At 50.9% G+C, this 17,152-nt stretch overlaps 2 protein-coding genes across 2 annotated transcripts in view; one reads left to right on the top strand and one right to left on the bottom strand.

The window, feature by feature from the left end:
* The window catches only part of Brsk1 (BR serine/threonine kinase 1), a 23,747-nt gene extending 13,975 nt beyond the window's left edge, over positions 1-9,772 (top strand). Inside the window, exons 12-19 of the mRNA XM_051207212.1 lie at positions 99-258; positions 530-590; positions 969-1,338; positions 1,750-1,798; positions 1,893-2,016; positions 2,642-2,840; positions 4,265-4,354; positions 9,061-9,772. Of these exons, the coding sequence (XP_051063169.1) occupies positions 99-258; positions 530-590; positions 969-1,338; positions 1,750-1,798; positions 1,893-2,016; positions 2,642-2,840; positions 4,265-4,354; positions 9,061-9,218 (1,211 nt within the window). The 3' untranslated portion in view covers positions 9,219-9,772. The remainder of the gene's footprint in view (positions 1-98; positions 259-529; positions 591-968; positions 1,339-1,749; positions 1,799-1,892; positions 2,017-2,641; positions 2,841-4,264; positions 4,355-9,060) is intronic.
* Tmem150b (transmembrane protein 150B) lies at positions 9,751-17,152 on the bottom strand. The gene is made up of 6 exons (XM_051207211.1): positions 16,596-17,152; positions 16,280-16,339; positions 16,123-16,190; positions 15,697-15,824; positions 12,696-12,879; positions 9,751-10,191 (listed from the first exon to the last, which is right to left on the bottom strand). Exons 1-6 carry the CDS (start codon positions 16,661-16,663, stop codon positions 9,983-9,985), a joined length of 717 nt encoding a protein of 238 aa, XP_051063168.1. The 5' UTR covers positions 16,664-17,152; the 3' UTR covers positions 9,751-9,982.

The raw sequence follows: 17,152 nt of genomic DNA, 5'->3' as shown, positions 1-17,152 counted from the left end.
CGAGAACTTCTCTCTGCTCTGGGCCTCGGTTTCCCCTATGTGCCATGTACAGCTGAGCAAATTGACCTACCGAGGGGGCTGATCTTCTCTCCCTTCAGACCCACCTCGGAAGCGTGTGGATTCTCCCATGCTGAGCAGACATGGGAAGCGGAGGCCGGAGCGGAAGTCCATGGAAGTCCTGAGCATCACAGACGCTGGGAGTGGCGGCTCCCCAGTGCCTACCAGACGAGCCTTGGAGATGGCCCAGCACAGTCAGAGGTGAGAGCCAACCTGTCCCCTCTGGAAGGGTCTTTGGCCCCAGAATATAGAGCAAGCAGAGCATTCGTTCGATACCTTGCTCAACCTTAAGTGTTGTATGTGCCCAGGACAAATCACTCCTCCTGCCAGGTCTTTGTTCCCTCATCCGGAAGGACACGAAACTGAAGGAACATCTGAACCCTTTAAAACTCTCAAATTTTCTTTCTTTCTTTATTCCTTCCTTTCTCTCTCTCTCTCTCTCTCTCTTTTTTTTTTTTAATCCTGTAAACAGATCCCGCAGCGTCAGTGGAGCCTCCACTGGTCTGTCCTCCAGCCCTCTGAGCAGCCCAAGGGTGAGTAAGGCTAGACCCTCAGATGGTTGAGACAGCTATAGAGAAGTCAGCAAAGACTGAACAGAAAACAGTTTCATGAGGCGTTCTTACCTCCCCACCCCCAGAAGTGTCAAGGACCCCATTTCTGTATTCTTAGACTTGGATTTGTAGTATATCCGGGAGGTTTAAACATTTATCATAAATTCCTTGCATGCACCAGGCTTGGGGCTGCAGCCTTAGGGTGGTGGTCGGAGACCACTGTCAGTGTGGGTGGGGCTGACTAGACTACAATTCCCAGCAGGCCTCGCAGCCCTGCCCAGTGAGTCTGAGCAAGTAGTGATTCCAAAGCCTCCTGAAAGTTGTAGTCCAAACTGTTGACCAGGTCCTGCTCCTTCACAGAGTCCGGTCTTTTCCTTCTCGCCGGAGCCAGGCGCTGGAGATGAGGCTAGAGGCGGAGGCTCCCCAACTTCCAAAACACAGACGCTGCCTTCTCGGGGCCCCAGAGGCGGGGGTGCTGGGGAGCAGCCACCGCCCCCCAGTGCCCGTTCCACACCCTTGCCCGGACCACCAGGCTCCCCGCGCTCCTCCGGCGGAACCCCCTTGCACTCACCTCTGCACACGCCTCGAGCCAGCCCTACTGGGACCCCAGGAACGACACCACCACCCAGCCCAGGCGGTGGCGTCGGGGGAGCCGCCTGGAGAAGTCGTCTTAACTCCATCCGCAACAGTTTCCTGGGCTCCCCTCGCTTCCACCGGCGCAAGATGCAGGGTAGGGGTCACTAGATGCAAGGCTAGAGTTTCCAACTGCTAGATTCTAATGTGGGAAGGAAGAGGCTAAAGGTCTTATCTTATTGGCCGACTCCATGGGGGTCTTTGGGTAGGAAAGAGCCATCTTCCCAAGTCCCAGGACAAATAGAAATGATAAGGTTTGGAGAGGAGTTTCGGGAAAGAGGAGATGGGGACAGATCCTGTATAGTGCACTCTGGATTGCTTACTCGTTGGTCCATGGGACTTGAGCTCCAGCCTGAGGGGTGTGGTCTAACCATTCTGCCTTTCCTGAAGGGGCCTGGATCAGACTTCCTAGGTTAGGGTTAGCTGTTTGAGAGGTGACTGCACCCACAGGGCCCTGGATGAAAATTATTAATAAGTGTTGACTGCTTTTTCTCCCCTCCCTGACCAGTCCCCACCGCTGAGGAGATGTCCAGTTTGACTCCAGAATCCTCTCCCGAGTGAGTTCGACAAGGGAAGGAACTGAGTGGGAACCGAGGGGATTTGTCTCTTAGCGTCTTCCTGACCCACCTGCTTCTATCCCCTTCCACTCAGGCTGGCAAAACGCTCCTGGTTCGGGAACTTCATCTCCTTGGACAAAGAAGAACAAATATTCCTCGTGCTAAAGGACAAACCTCTCAGCAGCATCAAAGCGGACATTGTCCATGCCTTTCTGTCGGTGAGAGCCCTGGCATCCCCATGGACCATAGAGCTACACCACCACCACGCCCATCCCCCCCTCATCCACTGCCACTCTATCCCTAGACTGACTTCCTTCTGAGACTCATGGGATTTGTAGTTTTTCAGCAAGAGTTGGAATTGGTCAGTATTGGGTAGGGAGGCAGGAACAGACTATTGGGCCCAAAGCCCCAAAGTGCTGAGATAAGACCCTAAATAACAGTTCCCTGAGTACCAGTGGAAGGTGAGTGTGTTGCCATGCCTTGCCTCCAGATCTGAGGGTGATAGGAGAATAGACCTTTCTCAGTGGACCTTAATGCTTTCTGTTTTCGTCTAATCCCACAGTCTTTTGCTGTAAGGACTGATGGGATTTGCAGTTACCAAGACATGTGACTTGTGGAGGAAGGAAAAGGAGTGTGTTTCATGTGGTTGTAACTATCCCATAGAGAGCAGAGACCACGTTCATTTAGGATTCATTCTCCTAAATGTACGTCAGGAGGGGCTACAGGCACGAGCGGGCACAGGTCCTCCCAAGGCTTGATGGAGCTTGTTCCTCGTGCAGAGCCAGGTGTAGGACGGCGATCTGCTCCTTAGACTCACCTCATCCTTGTATACTTACATCCTAGATCCCCAGCCTGAGTCACAGTGTGCTGTCACAGACCAGCTTCAGGGCAGAGTACAAGGCCAGCGGTGGCCCCTCCGTCTTCCAGAAGCCTGTCCGCTTCCAGGTGGACATCAGCTCCTCCGAGGGGCCAGAGCCCTCACCCCGAAGAGATGGCAGTAGTGGCGGTGGCATCTACTCCGTCACCTTTACTCTCATCTCTGGTACGTCTCTCCTGACCGGCCTTGGAGTGTTCCAGATCTCTAAATAGGATTATCAGCATAGGAGAGCAGATAGGAAGTCAGCATGGAGCGTGCTGATTCTCTGAGGTCCCCTCCCCCACATGCTCCCCCTCCCCCCCAGGGGCTTGTATGATGAGAAATGATTTCATGGGTATCAGTAATCACCTGTTTTTCATTTTTTTTTTTAAGAATTACTTATTTATTTTATGTATGAGTGCTCCATCTGCATGTAGGTCTTTATGCCAGGAGAGGGCATCAGATCCCACTATAGATGGTTGTGAGCCACCATGCGGCTGCTGGGAATTGAACTCAGGACCTCTGGAAGAGCAGCCAGTGGTCTCAACCACTGAGCCACTTCTCCAGCCGGATCACCCATTTTTCAAAGGGAAAAATCTGTAGAGTACTTTGGGCTACCTTTTCGTCTTCTATTAGAAGTGTGAGCATGCTAGCCTCTATCATCAGTGTCCTACCCAGAGCAGACATCACCAATCTACCCATGGAGTTCTTCCTGAGCTCATACTGCAGCCTCAGGAATTTTAACGCCAGGCAGCCATGACCAATCAAGAGTTAGCCTGGGAGAAGGAAAACACAGTAATGCCTTGCTTCCAATTCTTGGTTCCTAAATCTTAATATTGGAGGTATATACACAAGCATACCCCTCTATCGGCTCTTTGCCTCACCCGTTTTAATACGTTATGGTCAGGGGATGAGATCACCCTAAGAGCTCCTAAAGCAGGCTGCAATGAATGTGTGTGGCACAGCTATCCTGCAGAGTCAAAGGTCCACTTGTTTCTCGCTCCTTTGAAGCCTGTTCTGGAACTCCCTCTATAGACCGCCTGCCTCTGCCTCCCGAATACTAGGATTAAAGCCGTGCACCATCACTGCCTGGCTTATTTTTCTTTGTTAAAGAAAAGTGTTTTTTATGTATGTGAGCATTTTTTTTCTGCATGTATGTCTGTGCATCCTGTGTGTGCCTGATGCCAAAGGAAGGTGTCAGATTCCCGGGGACTAGTTTGCAGGTAGCCATAAGCCACTGTGTGGGTGCTAAGACTCAAACTCAAGCCCTCCGGGAGAGCAGCCAGTGCTCTTAACCGTGGAGCTATCTCTCCAGCCCCTCGCTCATTTTTCTTACATTTTTTCCCCTTCGCATCCCTAAGGAAAGTTAAGTGAGCAACAACATCAATTTCAATAGCAACCAACACCTATCGTTATATTAAAAGAAGATGTCTGGGTGTGATAGTGATCCTTAGCAGTAATACAGAGATCCATTTGGGAGCCAGCTTTGATACAGGCGTAATAGGGTCAGAAAAATTAACCCTTACAGGGGGACCGTCTTGCTTGAAGGAGGAACCTTGCCTGGCTCCACTCTGAGTCACTGTGTTTCCTGTCTGCCCATCACCCTCCAGGTCCCAGCCGTCGGTTCAAGAGAGTGGTAGAAACCATCCAGGCACAGCTGCTCAGCACTCACGACCAACCCTCTGTGCAGGCCCTGGCAGGTGGGTGATAACTGTTGCTGGGGGGCAGGAATTGAGGGCGATCAGGTGCCGACTCTGCTCTGTCTTTGCTTTGGAGCAGCCAGACTGGTCCACTTCTTAGACTTTTGGCCAGTGTCTAGCTGAGGCCTCCCCTACACTGGTGGGAATAGATTTCCCACAAGACACTGGGGTCTGAGAAAGGACTCCTGGGCACCCTTGGAGGCCCTGAGAGGACAGTAGCCTCCATGTCAGGAGCAATGGAAGATGGTGCCACGGAGCTGTGGAACTCTGTAGAGTTACCAGCCATCCCGGTGTGCCTGGGACTGGGGGCAGGGCATGACCTTTAGGCTAAAACCAGGACAGATAGGACGTATTAGTGGCTTACTTTACAGGACCCAAATGTCATTGGAATTGAACCCCATAGTTCTCACCTGGCATCGAGGGGGCAGAGCAGAGGCCAGGCCTCAGAAGAGAGGTTGTGATTCATCCAGGCTTCCATGAGAGAATAGTATAAACTGGTCAGGGGTGAGATCAGAGGTAGACTACCTGGCAAGGGTCCTGAGTTCAATCTCCAACAGAGAAAAAGAAAAGCAAAACAGAAACAAACAACACCATGATCTGGGGGGCTTTTTAAGCAATAGGAAACCAGGTATGGAGATGCATGCCAGTAGTCCCAGCATTCAGGAAGCTGAGGTCAGAGTATTGCCACAAACTCAAGGCCATCCTGAGTGACTAGTTCCAGCCCATTTTGGCCAATTCGTAAAACTGTCTGAAAGCAAACAAATGGGCTGAGGACGTAGCTCAGTTAATAGAGTGCTGGCCCAGCATGCACTGTGGTCTGAGTTCAATCCCAGCACCGTGTAAATTAGGAGTAGTGTCACAGCTGTAATGCCGGGCAGTGCTCTCGAGATGGAGTAGGGAGATCAGAGATTCAAAATCAGCCAGGGAGTAGTAGCGCACATCTTTGACCCCAGCCTGGCCTACAGAGGGAGTTCCAAGATAGCCAGGACTACACAGAGAAACCCTGTCTTCAAAAAACAAAATAGAAAAAGAAGGAAAATGAGGGCTGGAGAGATGGGCTCAGCAATTAAGAGCACTGCTGCCCTTCCAGAGGACCTGGGTTCAATTCCCAGCACCCACATGGCAGCTCACAACTGTCCGTAGCTCAAGTTCCAGTAAACCTGACACCCTCAGAGACATACATGGAGGGAAAATACCAATGCACATAAGAAGTTCAAAGCCATCCTCAGCTATCTATCAAATCCAAGGCCAGAGAGACATTCATGAGACCCTGTCTCAGCAATTAAAAAAAAAAAAGGAAATTATTTTGTTTTTTAATTACTTTTTTAAATAGTATTGTTTATTCTGTGTACTTGAGTGTCTTTGCATGCTTCCTCTGTGTGTGTGTGTGTGTGTGTGTGTGTGTGTGTGTGTGTGTGTGTGTGTATAGGCCAGAAGAGGGCATCAGAGCCCTTGGAAGTGGAATTCCAGAGGGTTGTAAGCTGGGATTGGTGCAGATCCTCGGAAGAGCAGCTAGGGCTCCTAGCCAGGAAGCCATCTCTCCAGCCTAGGAACTTTTTGTTCAGAGACTAGAAGTCTCGGGTCAAGGCAGCGGGGCAGATCTTGCGTCTGTCTGGAGCCCATTTCCTCGTTCACAGATGGCCTCTTCTGGCTGTGTCTCCTTAAGTTTCATCTTTGCTTTCTTCAGGCAGGTTCTCATCTATCCCAGACTGGCCTCGGCCTCGACATGTAGATGGAGATGCTCTTGAACTCCTGATCCCCCTGCCTCCATCTCATTGCCGGGGTTACAGGCATGCCTCAGCAGTCCAGCTTTCACTGTGGTCCTGGTTGATTTCATGTCATTAATTCCATATATGAAGCCTCCACCCTCAAAACCTCATCAACTCCCAGAGGCCCCATAGACTTAGGGGTGATGGTTCCGGCATGTGAATTATGGGGGACACAACATTTAGCCTGTAGTAATACGAGGTGTGTCTGCCTTAGCAACCAAAGATGCAAAGATGAGAACTCTTAAGTGAATGGTTTACAAAGAGAGGAGCATGCTCCGTGATACAACAGTGCAGTGAAATCAGCCTGACATCCCTCTGTCCCCATCCCCCATAGAAGGGATGGAGCACAGAGAATCCAGCAGTGGGCACAGCAGCCACTGAAGGACAATTAGCTTGACACTTGACAGGGCTCATCTTGACCTTGGTTGGAATCATTACCGATGGCTGCCATTAATAAATGACCTCAATTTGGGCGGTGGTGGCACACGCCTTTAGTCCCAGCATTCCTGAGGCAGAGGCAGGCGGATCTCTGAGTTCAGGGCCAGCCTGGTCTGGAGATGGAGTTCCAGGACATCCAGGACCTCACAGAAAAGCCCTGTCTGGAAAAACCAAAAACAGAAAAAGAAAAAGAATACCTCAAAGTTGGTCCCTAAAACAATACGGGTTTTTCATGCTGCTGTCCTGGATGTGTGACACCCAGGCTGACATCAGGATGTCTGTCGTCCTGAGGTCTGTCCTCTCTTGTTCTGCAGCCCCTCCCTCCGCCAGTGGGCAGCACCCTCCAGAGCCAGGATCTGCCCTTGACACGACTGGGTCATTTAAGGGCTTGTATGACTAAACTGGGTCTACCCAGATAATCCCAGGTAGTCTTCCCACCCACAGGGATTACCCTGAGTCACCACACATGAGCTCAACGTTTTCACAGGTCCCTGGCTTTATAATGTGAACATCTGTGGGGGGTGGCATGATTCAGCCTACCACAGCCTCCCCAGGGGTCATCTGGCAGGGCATGAAGGGTTTTGGGGCTTTTTGTTTTGTTTTGTTTGATTGTCTCGAATGGAGAGCAGGAAGACATTATTGGCATCCTGTGGGCGGGGATCAGGGATGCTGAAAAACCCTGTAACTCACAGAAAAATCTCTCACAGCCAAGTTATTCAGGCCTCAGCATCAGTGCCCAGGAGGATTAGCTAAATGACTGGTTGCTGCAACAAAATACCCTCCAAAGGCAGCTTCAGGAATTGAGGACTGGCAAGAGAGTTCAAAGTCTAAAGGTACTTGCCGCTAAGCCTGAGTTAGATCCCCGTGGCGTACATGATGGGAAGGAGACCAAATTCCTGCAAGTTGTCCTCTAACCTCCACACTGGAGCTCGAACACGTGCACCACATGTACACGCGTGCACACTAAGAGTAAGGGAAATGCTGGGCAGTGGTGGCGCACGCCTTTAATCCCAGCACTCAAGAGGCAGAGGCAGAGGCAGGTGGATCTCTGAGTTCGAGGCCAGCCGGGGCTACACAGAGAAACCCTGTCTTGGGGGAAAGGAGGGAGGTTTGTTTTGGCCTGCAGTTCCAGGAGGCAGTCCATCATGGCAGAGAGGGCATGGTAGCCCTGCCCACGGAGTGATACATCTCCCGTTAGGGTGGGTCTTCCCACATCAGTTATCCTAGTCCAGACCCTCACTTGGGAAGCTGAGGCAGGGAGGTCAGGGCTTCAAGATCATGCTCTGCTACAGAGTGAGTTCAGGTGGGGGTGGGCTAGAGAGGTGACCCAGCGGTTAAGAACACTTGTGCTTGCCGAAGACCCCGGCACTTACAGGGTGACTCACAACCATCCAGGACTCCAGTTCTAGGAGATGTGATGTTCTCTTCTGAACTCAGTGGTAACCAACCAGGCATGCACGTGGTGCACAAAAAACACACACGCATGAGTGTGTGGCTACTCATAAAATAAATATCACCTCTGAAAGGGGAGGGGTGGTGCAGAGAAATGACTTAGTCGGTATATTGCTGGATGAGCAAGCGGGAGGACCCGAGTTTCACCCCCAGAGCCCGTGTGAAAGAGCTAAGGGGCTGGAGATTTAGCTCAGTGACAGACTGCTTGCCTAGGGAGGCAGGAGGGTCCTATTCTCAGCTCCCACGGGGAGGGGGGGGTAAAGAAGAGTCAGTCACTGCAGTGTGGCCCTGTAATCCCAGCACGGGGAGATGGGAGCCCCTAACCAGTCCACCTGACTGTTAAGCTCTAGGTTCCGTGAAAGGACCAAGTCCCCCAAACTGTCTCTTGACCTCTGTGCGCCGGTGGCCCACACCTTTAGTCCTAGCACTCAGGAGACTGCGCCGGGCAGATCTCTGTACATTTGAGGACAGCCTGGTCTATATAGAGCCTTCTGGTGTTAGTCTCCATGTACACATGTGTACAAAGTGTGGCCTTCCTCCAGTCAGCAGGACCCGAGGGTCTCAGGCCCCAGAACAATTCTAAGCGCTGTGAACCCCACTCAGTAGAATTGCCTAGACGTCTAGACGTAGATAAGGGGTATTGCAGTCTATCAGCCCCATGATTGCCTCTGAGCCTGGGAATTTCTTGTGGTGGGCTGGCCTGAACCTCAGACAAACGACAGGTTTTCCAAGCTCCGGGCACGGACAGGCCCCCTGTAGGAGGAGATGTGTTTCCCTGTGGCAGCTGTCAATGGGACTTGAAGTCTCACAAATGTGAATTTGGTCTCTATTATGATTGCTGTTATTACTGTTATTACATTTGTTTGTTTGTTTGTTTGTGTGGGAGTGAGCACCACAGTATACGTGTGGCGGTCAGAGAGCAGCTTGGCAATCGGTTCTGTCTCTCCTCCTTCCTCCTCTGTGAGTCCCAGGGATCATGACAAGCCCCTTTACCGACAGACAGGAGCCTCAAGCTGATCCCTACAAAGTTAACTTCTTCCTTCGCAGATGAGAAAAATGGAACCCAGACCCGGCCTGCTGGTACCCCGCCCCGAAGCCTGCAGCCTCCACCAGGCCGCCCTGACCCTGACCTGAGCAGCTCTCCCCGCCGAGGACCCCCTAAGGACAAGAAGCTCCTGGCCACCAATGGAACCCCTCTACCCTGACCCCAGGGGGCCAGGGAAGGAGGGGAGCCCCCTCCACCCCCTTCCCTGCCCCCCCTACTGTGAATCTGTATATAAGGCCCAAGGAGTATGTTGGGAGGGGGGACGTAGAACTCGGCCTTGCCCTGCAGGGATGGGGCTCCAGGGGCCGTGCCCAACGGGGGGAGGTTCTAGGGCAAAAAGGGGGTGGGAGCTCTTTCTATTTATTTATTGATTAACTTATTATTTTATTTATTGATCAATCTCTGCGGGTGGGGTGGGGGAGGGGTGGGAGCTGGTTGGAGGTGGCTTAGCAGATCCGGACAGGGCCCTCTGTCTCTGTGTCATCCCCACCCCCAGCTCCCCTCCCCGGGCCCCTGCTTCCCACCAGGTCCTCCTTCTCCCTTCCCCTTTCGACCTTCTGTACGGATTTGCTCTCCCCGGAAGGAATTCTGGTTGCGCGTGACCCAGAAGGAATTCTGGTTGCGCGTGACCCTGCCTGCGTCTGTGTCTGATTCCGCCGGCGGCAACAACAACAACAACAACAACAACAAAATTAATAAATAGCCTTGATCAGGGACAGCTGGCTGGCCTTCGCCTCTCGGTTCCTGGGGTGCTTCCGGTCACAGGGACGGTGGGTACCACGATGCTGCCCTTCTGAGTGGTGAGCATCACCCCCTCTTCCCTTCGTCCATCAATCATGCTGTCGGCCTCAGCCTCCAGGTCATCATTGGGTGAGCCTGGGCTGGCCCCATCCTTCCTCCTCTGCCAGTTGTTCAGGGGCCGAGTCAGAGCGCCTGTGATGTCTGTATGTTTGGAGACCCAGAGGGAGCCTGTGGGAGGCTGGCGTCCAGTTTGGGTTGTAAGTGGAGGCTGCAACCACCCAAGCTGGAGAAATCCACAGCAAAGAGGCCAAACTGCGTGAAGAGCATCATGGCCACTGCCCACTCGCAGGCGGCGGAGGCAGATCGCATCAGTTGGGAGTACAGGATGATCACTTCACGCCAGTGTCAAGGGTCACATGCCACGTGCTAAAGGCCCAACCACCCACCTCAGATGCGGTGGCACTTTAGGCCGGAAGAAACCCATCTTTGGTCATCCGAGGTGCTCCGCTGCCCTGGTGTAACTACCATGCCCTGTGTCACCCGTATCCCTTCAAAGGAACTCCATCCAGCTGTTACCCACAGTGCCCACCAAATCCTGCCTTCTCTCCACCTGTTGCTGTTTGTCCTCCCATGTGACTGATTGGGAATGGAGTGCCAATGCCCCAAGCCACAGATCCTTCCAGAAATCAGAACTGCTGTCCTGTTGTTTTACCAACAAGTCCCCAAAAAAGTAATTGTGTAAACATCCCTGAGACCTGCCAGGCTAGGGCTGTTTGCAAGTTTCTCCCTATTGCATGACCCACAGCCTCCTCCAAATTAACTTCTTAACAGAACTGAATCTCAGTGCCCCAAATATGTTCCTCTTTCTAAGGGACTCCACCCTCCCTTTGGATCCAAGTTGACACCTGGGAATTCCCCAATCCCTAGACCAACTAACTGGGTCACCTTCAGTCCTGTCCGCTCCACCCAGCACAACTCCACCTACACACACACACACACACACACACACACACACACACACACACTGCTGTAGCTTGCTTCACTCAACTCCTTAACACTTTGTTTTTTGCTGGTGGTGGTGCCCCATGCAGAGGCAGGTAGATCTCTGGTCTCTGAGTTTGGGGCCAGCCTGGTCTACAGAGTGAGTTCTGATACAGTCAAGGCTACCCAGAAGGAAAGCCTGTCTCGGGGAGGGTGGGGTGTTGGAGTGTCAGGCAAGGACTGGAGGGATGGTTCAGCCGTTAAGAACACTGGCTTTTCTTGCAAAGGTCCTGGGTTTGATTCCCAGCACCCATATGGTGGCTCACAACCATTCACGACTGTGATTCCAAGGGATCTATCTGGCACCGTCTTCTGATCTCTTCAGGGACCTGACATGTACATGGTGCATGTACACATGTGTGCAAAATACTTATACCCTCCAAATGAAATAAATAAACCAGAGAGAGAAAGAGAAGCTGAGGGCTCAAGCAGGAGGAGGCAGGGAGGCTCAGCAAGTGAGGGTGCCTACCACCAAGCCTGTGACTTTGGCTCAGTCTTCAGGAATCACACGGTACACAGAGCCAACTCTGGTGTCCATGTAGGCACTGTGGTACACGAGTGCTCCACATGTACGTTCATAGGCACACACTAAATAAGCAAACACTTTTAAAAAGGGTGGGACGGGGCTGAAGAATATAGCTCAATTAGTAGAGTGCTGGCCCAGCATGTAAAAGGCCTTGAACTCAGTCCTCCAACAGGAAACATAGAAGGTGGGATCCCCCACACCTAGAATCCCAGCACTCAGAAGGCAGGGGGGAAAACCATCAAAAATTCAAGGTCATCATTGTCTATATAGCAAATTTGAGGTCACCCTGATCTACATTGCTAGACTGACATTCACACGCACGCACGCATGCACGCGCGAGCGCCTACCTGGCTGGCTCTAGTTAGTAGCATTTCTGATTATACAGGGGCAAATACTGCTTCCCTCAAAGCCATTTCGGGTCACTTATATGAACAACCAAGTTGGGAAACGATGGTCGAGCAACCAGTCTTCTGGAGCTTCAGGGGTCATCGGCAGCCGTCACTAACTCCAGCCAGGACTTTCGCCTTGGCCAAAAGGCTTCCCCTGTCTGAGCCTACTGCAGCTCTTCAGCACCCAGGAAGATGCTTGACACACCTGGCTGGTGCTCCTAGAAGCTAGTTACTAACAGAATGCCTACTTGCCACAAGCTGCATGCCGGGGGCATGGTTCTCCCTCACAACACTGGCTAACTACCTGCATTTTATTTTATTTTTTTGAGACAGGGTTTCTCTGTATAATCAGATAGCTTTGGTGGCTATCCTAGCTTTGTAGAGCAGGCTGCCCTCGAACTCACAGAGATCCGCCTGCCTCTGCCTCCCGAGTGCTGGGATCAAAGGCGTGTGCCGCCACCACCCATCGACCTGCATTTTCTTTAGGATAGATCTCACGGAAGTAGCCCTGGCTAACTTCAGCTGGTGATCCTTTTACCTTGGCCTCAACTACCTGCATTTGATGAGAGGAAGCTGAGGCACTTTGGGGATGCAAGAAACCAGGAGAAGTTCAACATAATACCTGGAGAAAGTGAGGATCCTAGGCAACCAAACTGATCTCCAAATTCACTTCTGTCTATTACATTTGTTTTGCTTTTGAGACAAAGTCTCAAACGTAGCCTAGGCTGGCCTCAAACTCATAATCCTACTTCCCAGTGTTAGGACCACAGACTCGTGCCACCATGCCTGCTTTCCACATTCCACCACTGAACTGTGATCCTAGAAGGACACGAAGGCCCAAAGACAGGAAGGGACACCCACTGTGGTACAGCAAAAAGCAAAGGGGACAAGCCCAAAGAAAAAGGCACCTTTACCCAGTCCTACTGCCCAGCAAGGATACTGGTCACAATGAGGATGGTGGAGAGGATGCAGAAACTCAGGCGGAGAGGCCTAATCCAGCGGGGCCCAGGTTGAGGCAGACCCTTCATCCACCAGGACAGAAAGAATTGTAGCCAGAAATACAGGTTGCCCAGGATAAAGGCCAGAAAGGCCCCTGCCAGGTGCGTCGACTTCTGGTTCTTCTCCTGGGGGAAGGGAGGAGAACCAAAAATAAAATTATGGTGGGGGAGGAAAACTATAGGAAGTAGAGACTTTGAACCAGTCCAACAGGCTGGTGAGATGGTTCAGCTGGTAAATGCTTTCAGGTTACCTATACAGAGGAAGAAAAGAAGTAGCCTAAAAGATGTCCTCTGGCCTCCACCCACATGCTGCAGGATGCAAGAACTCTCTCTCTCTCTCTCTCACACACACACACACACACACACACACACACACACACAGAGGTAGCACCTGCCACCTTATCACCAACTATGAGACTCCACAAAGCAATTTACTTGTTTATTTTCTGAGGCAGGGTTTCTCTGTGTAGCTTTGGAGCCTGTCCTGGAACTCACTCTGTAGACCAGGCTGGCCTGGAACTCACAGAGATCCACCTGCCTCCTGAGTGTTGGGATTAAAGGCGTGCACCACCAACACCAGGCTTATCAGGTTTTATTTGTATGCATGTGCATACCACATGTCTGAAGGTCAAAAGAGGACGTTGGATCCACAGAAGCTGGAATTGCAAATGATGATGAGTGCTTAGAACCACATGTCGGTCCTCCAGAAAAGCAGTTAAGTGTTCTCAGACGCTGAACCATTTAAATTTAATGCTAGGTCCACATCCCACAAAGTAGATGTCCAGGAAACATGAATAGAGTAAATCTTGTGTTCTCAAAGTGTGGAGAGGGAAATGTACCCCCAGGTTGTCCTTGAACTTGATGTGTATGACCTTGAGCTCCTGTTCCTCCTTCCTCCATGCCTTTAATCCCAGCACTCGGGAGGCAGAGACAGGAGGATCTCTGTGACTTCGAGACCAGCCTGGTCTACAAGAGCTAGTTCCAGGACAGGCTCCAAAGCCACAGAGAGACCCTGTCTTGGAAAACCAAAAAGAAAGAAAGAAAAACAAAGCAAAACAAAACAAAAAAAAATCTGTCTCAAAAAACAACAATAAAAAAATCGAACTTATTTTGTGGTGAGAAGCGGGTGTGTCATACCATGGAGCCCATGTGGAGGTCAGAGAACAAGGTACGAAGGTTAATTCTTTCTTAGTATGTGTGTCCTGAGGCTCAAACTCAGCTCACCCTCACCGGGTGTGGCTCCTTCACATGCTGAACCATCTCAATGACTCCCAAATATTAATACGTGACAAGTGAAAATTTCATAGATATGATAATGGTTTGCGACTTACAGGAACACATGTTAAAAATGTGTTTTGTTTTTTGTTTTTTTAAGAATACAGCCAGATGTAATCTTAGCTGAAGTAGGATCCAGTTCTGACTACATAGTAAGTTCCAGGACTGCCTGAGCTAGAAAGACACTTCATTTCAAAAATTCATGAAAGATCAGGGTAGTGGCACAGCCCTATAATCCTAGCAAGAGCAACATATTTATATAATCAGACTCTCTCAAAGAACAAGCCATGGAGGGAGAAGGAGACTGGAGAAAAGCCCAGGAAATTGTTTAGAAAGGCAATACAAAGGAGTAGAGACTGAGAAGGCAGCTCAGTCCACAGAGGGCTTGCCTGGGTTCGGTTCCCAGTACCCACACAGCAGCAGTGTGGCTCACCTGTGATCCCAGAACTCATGAGGTGGTGGCAGGAGGATCTGGGAGCATTCAAAGCCATCCTCCAGTACATACTGACTTCCAGGCTGGCCTGGGCTACTTGAGATCCTCAAAAATAATAAAATAAAAGTCTTTTTTCCCTTTAAGACTCATTTATTACGTATACAGTATTCTACCTGCAGGCCAGAAGAGGACACCAGATCTCATTACAGATGGTTGCAAACCACCAAGTGGTTGCTGGGAATTGAACTCAGAACCTTTGAGAGAGAAGCCAGTGCACTTAACCACTAAGCTATCTCTCCAGTCCCTAACAGGGTTTTCAACAATCTTGACTGTCCTGGAACTCATGCTGTAGACCAGGTTGACCTCGAGAACTCGAGAACACAGAGGTCAGCCTGCTAGACTTAAAGGTGTGTGCACACCACTGTCAGGCCAAAAAAAAAAAAAAAAGTTTTTTTGTTTTGTTTTTCAAGACAGGGTTTCTCTGTGTAGCTTTGTAGGTCAGGCTGGCCTCGAACTCACCTACCCCTGCCTCCCAACTGCTGGGATTAAAATAAAGGCATGCACTTAAAAAAAATGTTCTTATGGAAGAAATATAATAACTATAATATAGTAGTAGGTTGAGGAACATAGAAGTAAATTAGCAATCTGAACATCAATGTTCTCACCCACCCTGCACCTTACGGGCCGTTAGCAGGAGGCTGGACCGCAGAGACAGGACATAAAATGCAGTAACAAAATAAACCAGTGAGATTTTTTTCCCATCCTCCATCTATCCATTCTACAACTATCTATACAGCTTCATGAATGCCGGAACTAGAGTTTGTGAAAGCCTGTTCGTTTCTAACCACCCACAGACAAGCTGCTTGCTCTTTTAGGGTACGGGAAAGGGACTGAGTAGAGTTCCGTGGAGATTATGTATACAGAGAAGCCTCAACCATTATACCGGTCGCAATAATTTCATGATTAAATGACACGGAGATTGGTGGCTGCAATAAAAATTCCCCTAGCCTCCGAGAGGGGCTCCACACAGTTCTGAGTATATATCCTAGCAAAAGATTCTCTCTCTACAAAGCCCCCTATGGGCCAGCTGGTCCCAGGGTAAGGAGAACTACAAGTCCCAGAAAGCCTTGCGAGCCAACTCCAATAGAAAGAGCCGCTGGAAACCGCGGGAAACATAAGGAATTGTAGTCTGGTTTCCGGAGGTTGACCCTAGGTTGGCTCCCCGTGCATCTCACCTGAAAATTGCCTACTATGGAGGTTCCCAGGGCACAGAGGATTCCCGAGCACAGAATCAACTGGTTTTGCCACGTTTTGACGCCCCAGTCCCGGAGTTGATGGTACCGCACAATGCAGATCCAAACAGCTAGGAAAGCATGAGCGAGAGTCAGACTCACTACAGGGTTCCCAACTGAAGGGGATTTCCTGGACCAGGAAGAAGCTGAGGTCGGAGAGAAGGGGAGAGTAAGGGAAGAAGGGATTTGAAGGTACAGGGCTTTGGGGTCTGAGGGAGGAGGGCTAGGGCCTGAACCTTGGGTCGGAGGAAAGAGGGCTGGGAGGTGGACTCCTGGCTTTGAGGGGGAGAGGGGCTAGTTGCCCCGATCTGGAGAAGGAGGAGCTAGGGACCCTTTGGGCAGCTTTGGGAAAGGCATGGAGATACTTACCTAGAGCAGCTCCTGTATTGAGGACTTGGCCGAAAATACAGCTCTGGGGAGCATAAGACCCACAGTTACTGCAGAAGATTAACAGTGTCATCCTTTAGCTCCTCCGAGATAAGACCCTCCGTTTTTCCTCCCCCATCACTCCCTCAGCCACAACAACCTGATGAAGGGGAAGCCGTTCTCCAGCTGCACACTCTTGTTAGCCACGGCAATTGCAAACCTGAGATGGAAGGGATACAGGAAGTCAGTAAGGGGCTCTTAAGGGTAGCTTTCCCTCCTGTTCGCCAAACGAAACATTTCACTCTGTTAACAGACCTGTGTCCCCCCTCCCCATCCTCTTGCCACAAGCGGGCCTCTAACACCCAGCCCTTCCTCCTCCCACAGACCCAGGAAGCCAGCCCTCCATCAAACCCAAGAATGCACACCCCAGCCCTTGTCCCTCAGACCCAAGCATCCTTTGGACCTCTGCTACTTACACAATCCAGGTCCCAGCGATAGCCCATAGAGCTAGGATGACAGGCAGCAAGGACAGGTAGTTCCACATGCTGGGCTGTGTGGTAGAAGTGGAGAAGCTGGGTCTCGCAGGTCACTTAGCAGTCCTCAAATATATGGGGTTGAAGATAACTGTCTCTGTGGCCACATTTGCTGGAAGACTGGTTGAGACAGGCCAGCCTTTGCTCCGGGCAGTTTTCCGTATCTTCCTTGCCCCTAATCAACTGATGCTTGTCTGTTTCCTCCTTCACCTCTACCTCCCAGTCTCTGGGTTCCCCCAGGACCTCTCCTGTCCGAGTTCCTCACGTTCTCTTAACTCTCTTGATGCGTTTCGGTCTGGGTGACAGTATCAGGAAAGACCAGCCTTGATTCCAGGTGTGGTCAGGGAAGGCTGTCCTCCACATTCCCACAGAGGCAAAGTCCAAGCTGAGTGTATATGCGATACTGAGCCTTGGATCTAACCAGTCACTTTCTGTAGGACACCCAAACTACCACTTCCTGTCTCAGATGCTTCAGGGAGCCCCTTCCTTCCTTCCTACAG

This window comes from Phodopus roborovskii, unplaced genomic scaffold (genome assembly GCF_943737965.1).
Source record: "Phodopus roborovskii unplaced genomic scaffold, PHOROB, whole genome shotgun sequence".
Lineage (NCBI taxonomy): Eukaryota > Metazoa > Chordata > Mammalia > Rodentia > Cricetidae > Phodopus > Phodopus roborovskii.
This window is presented reverse-complemented; position numbering and strand designations above follow the sequence as displayed.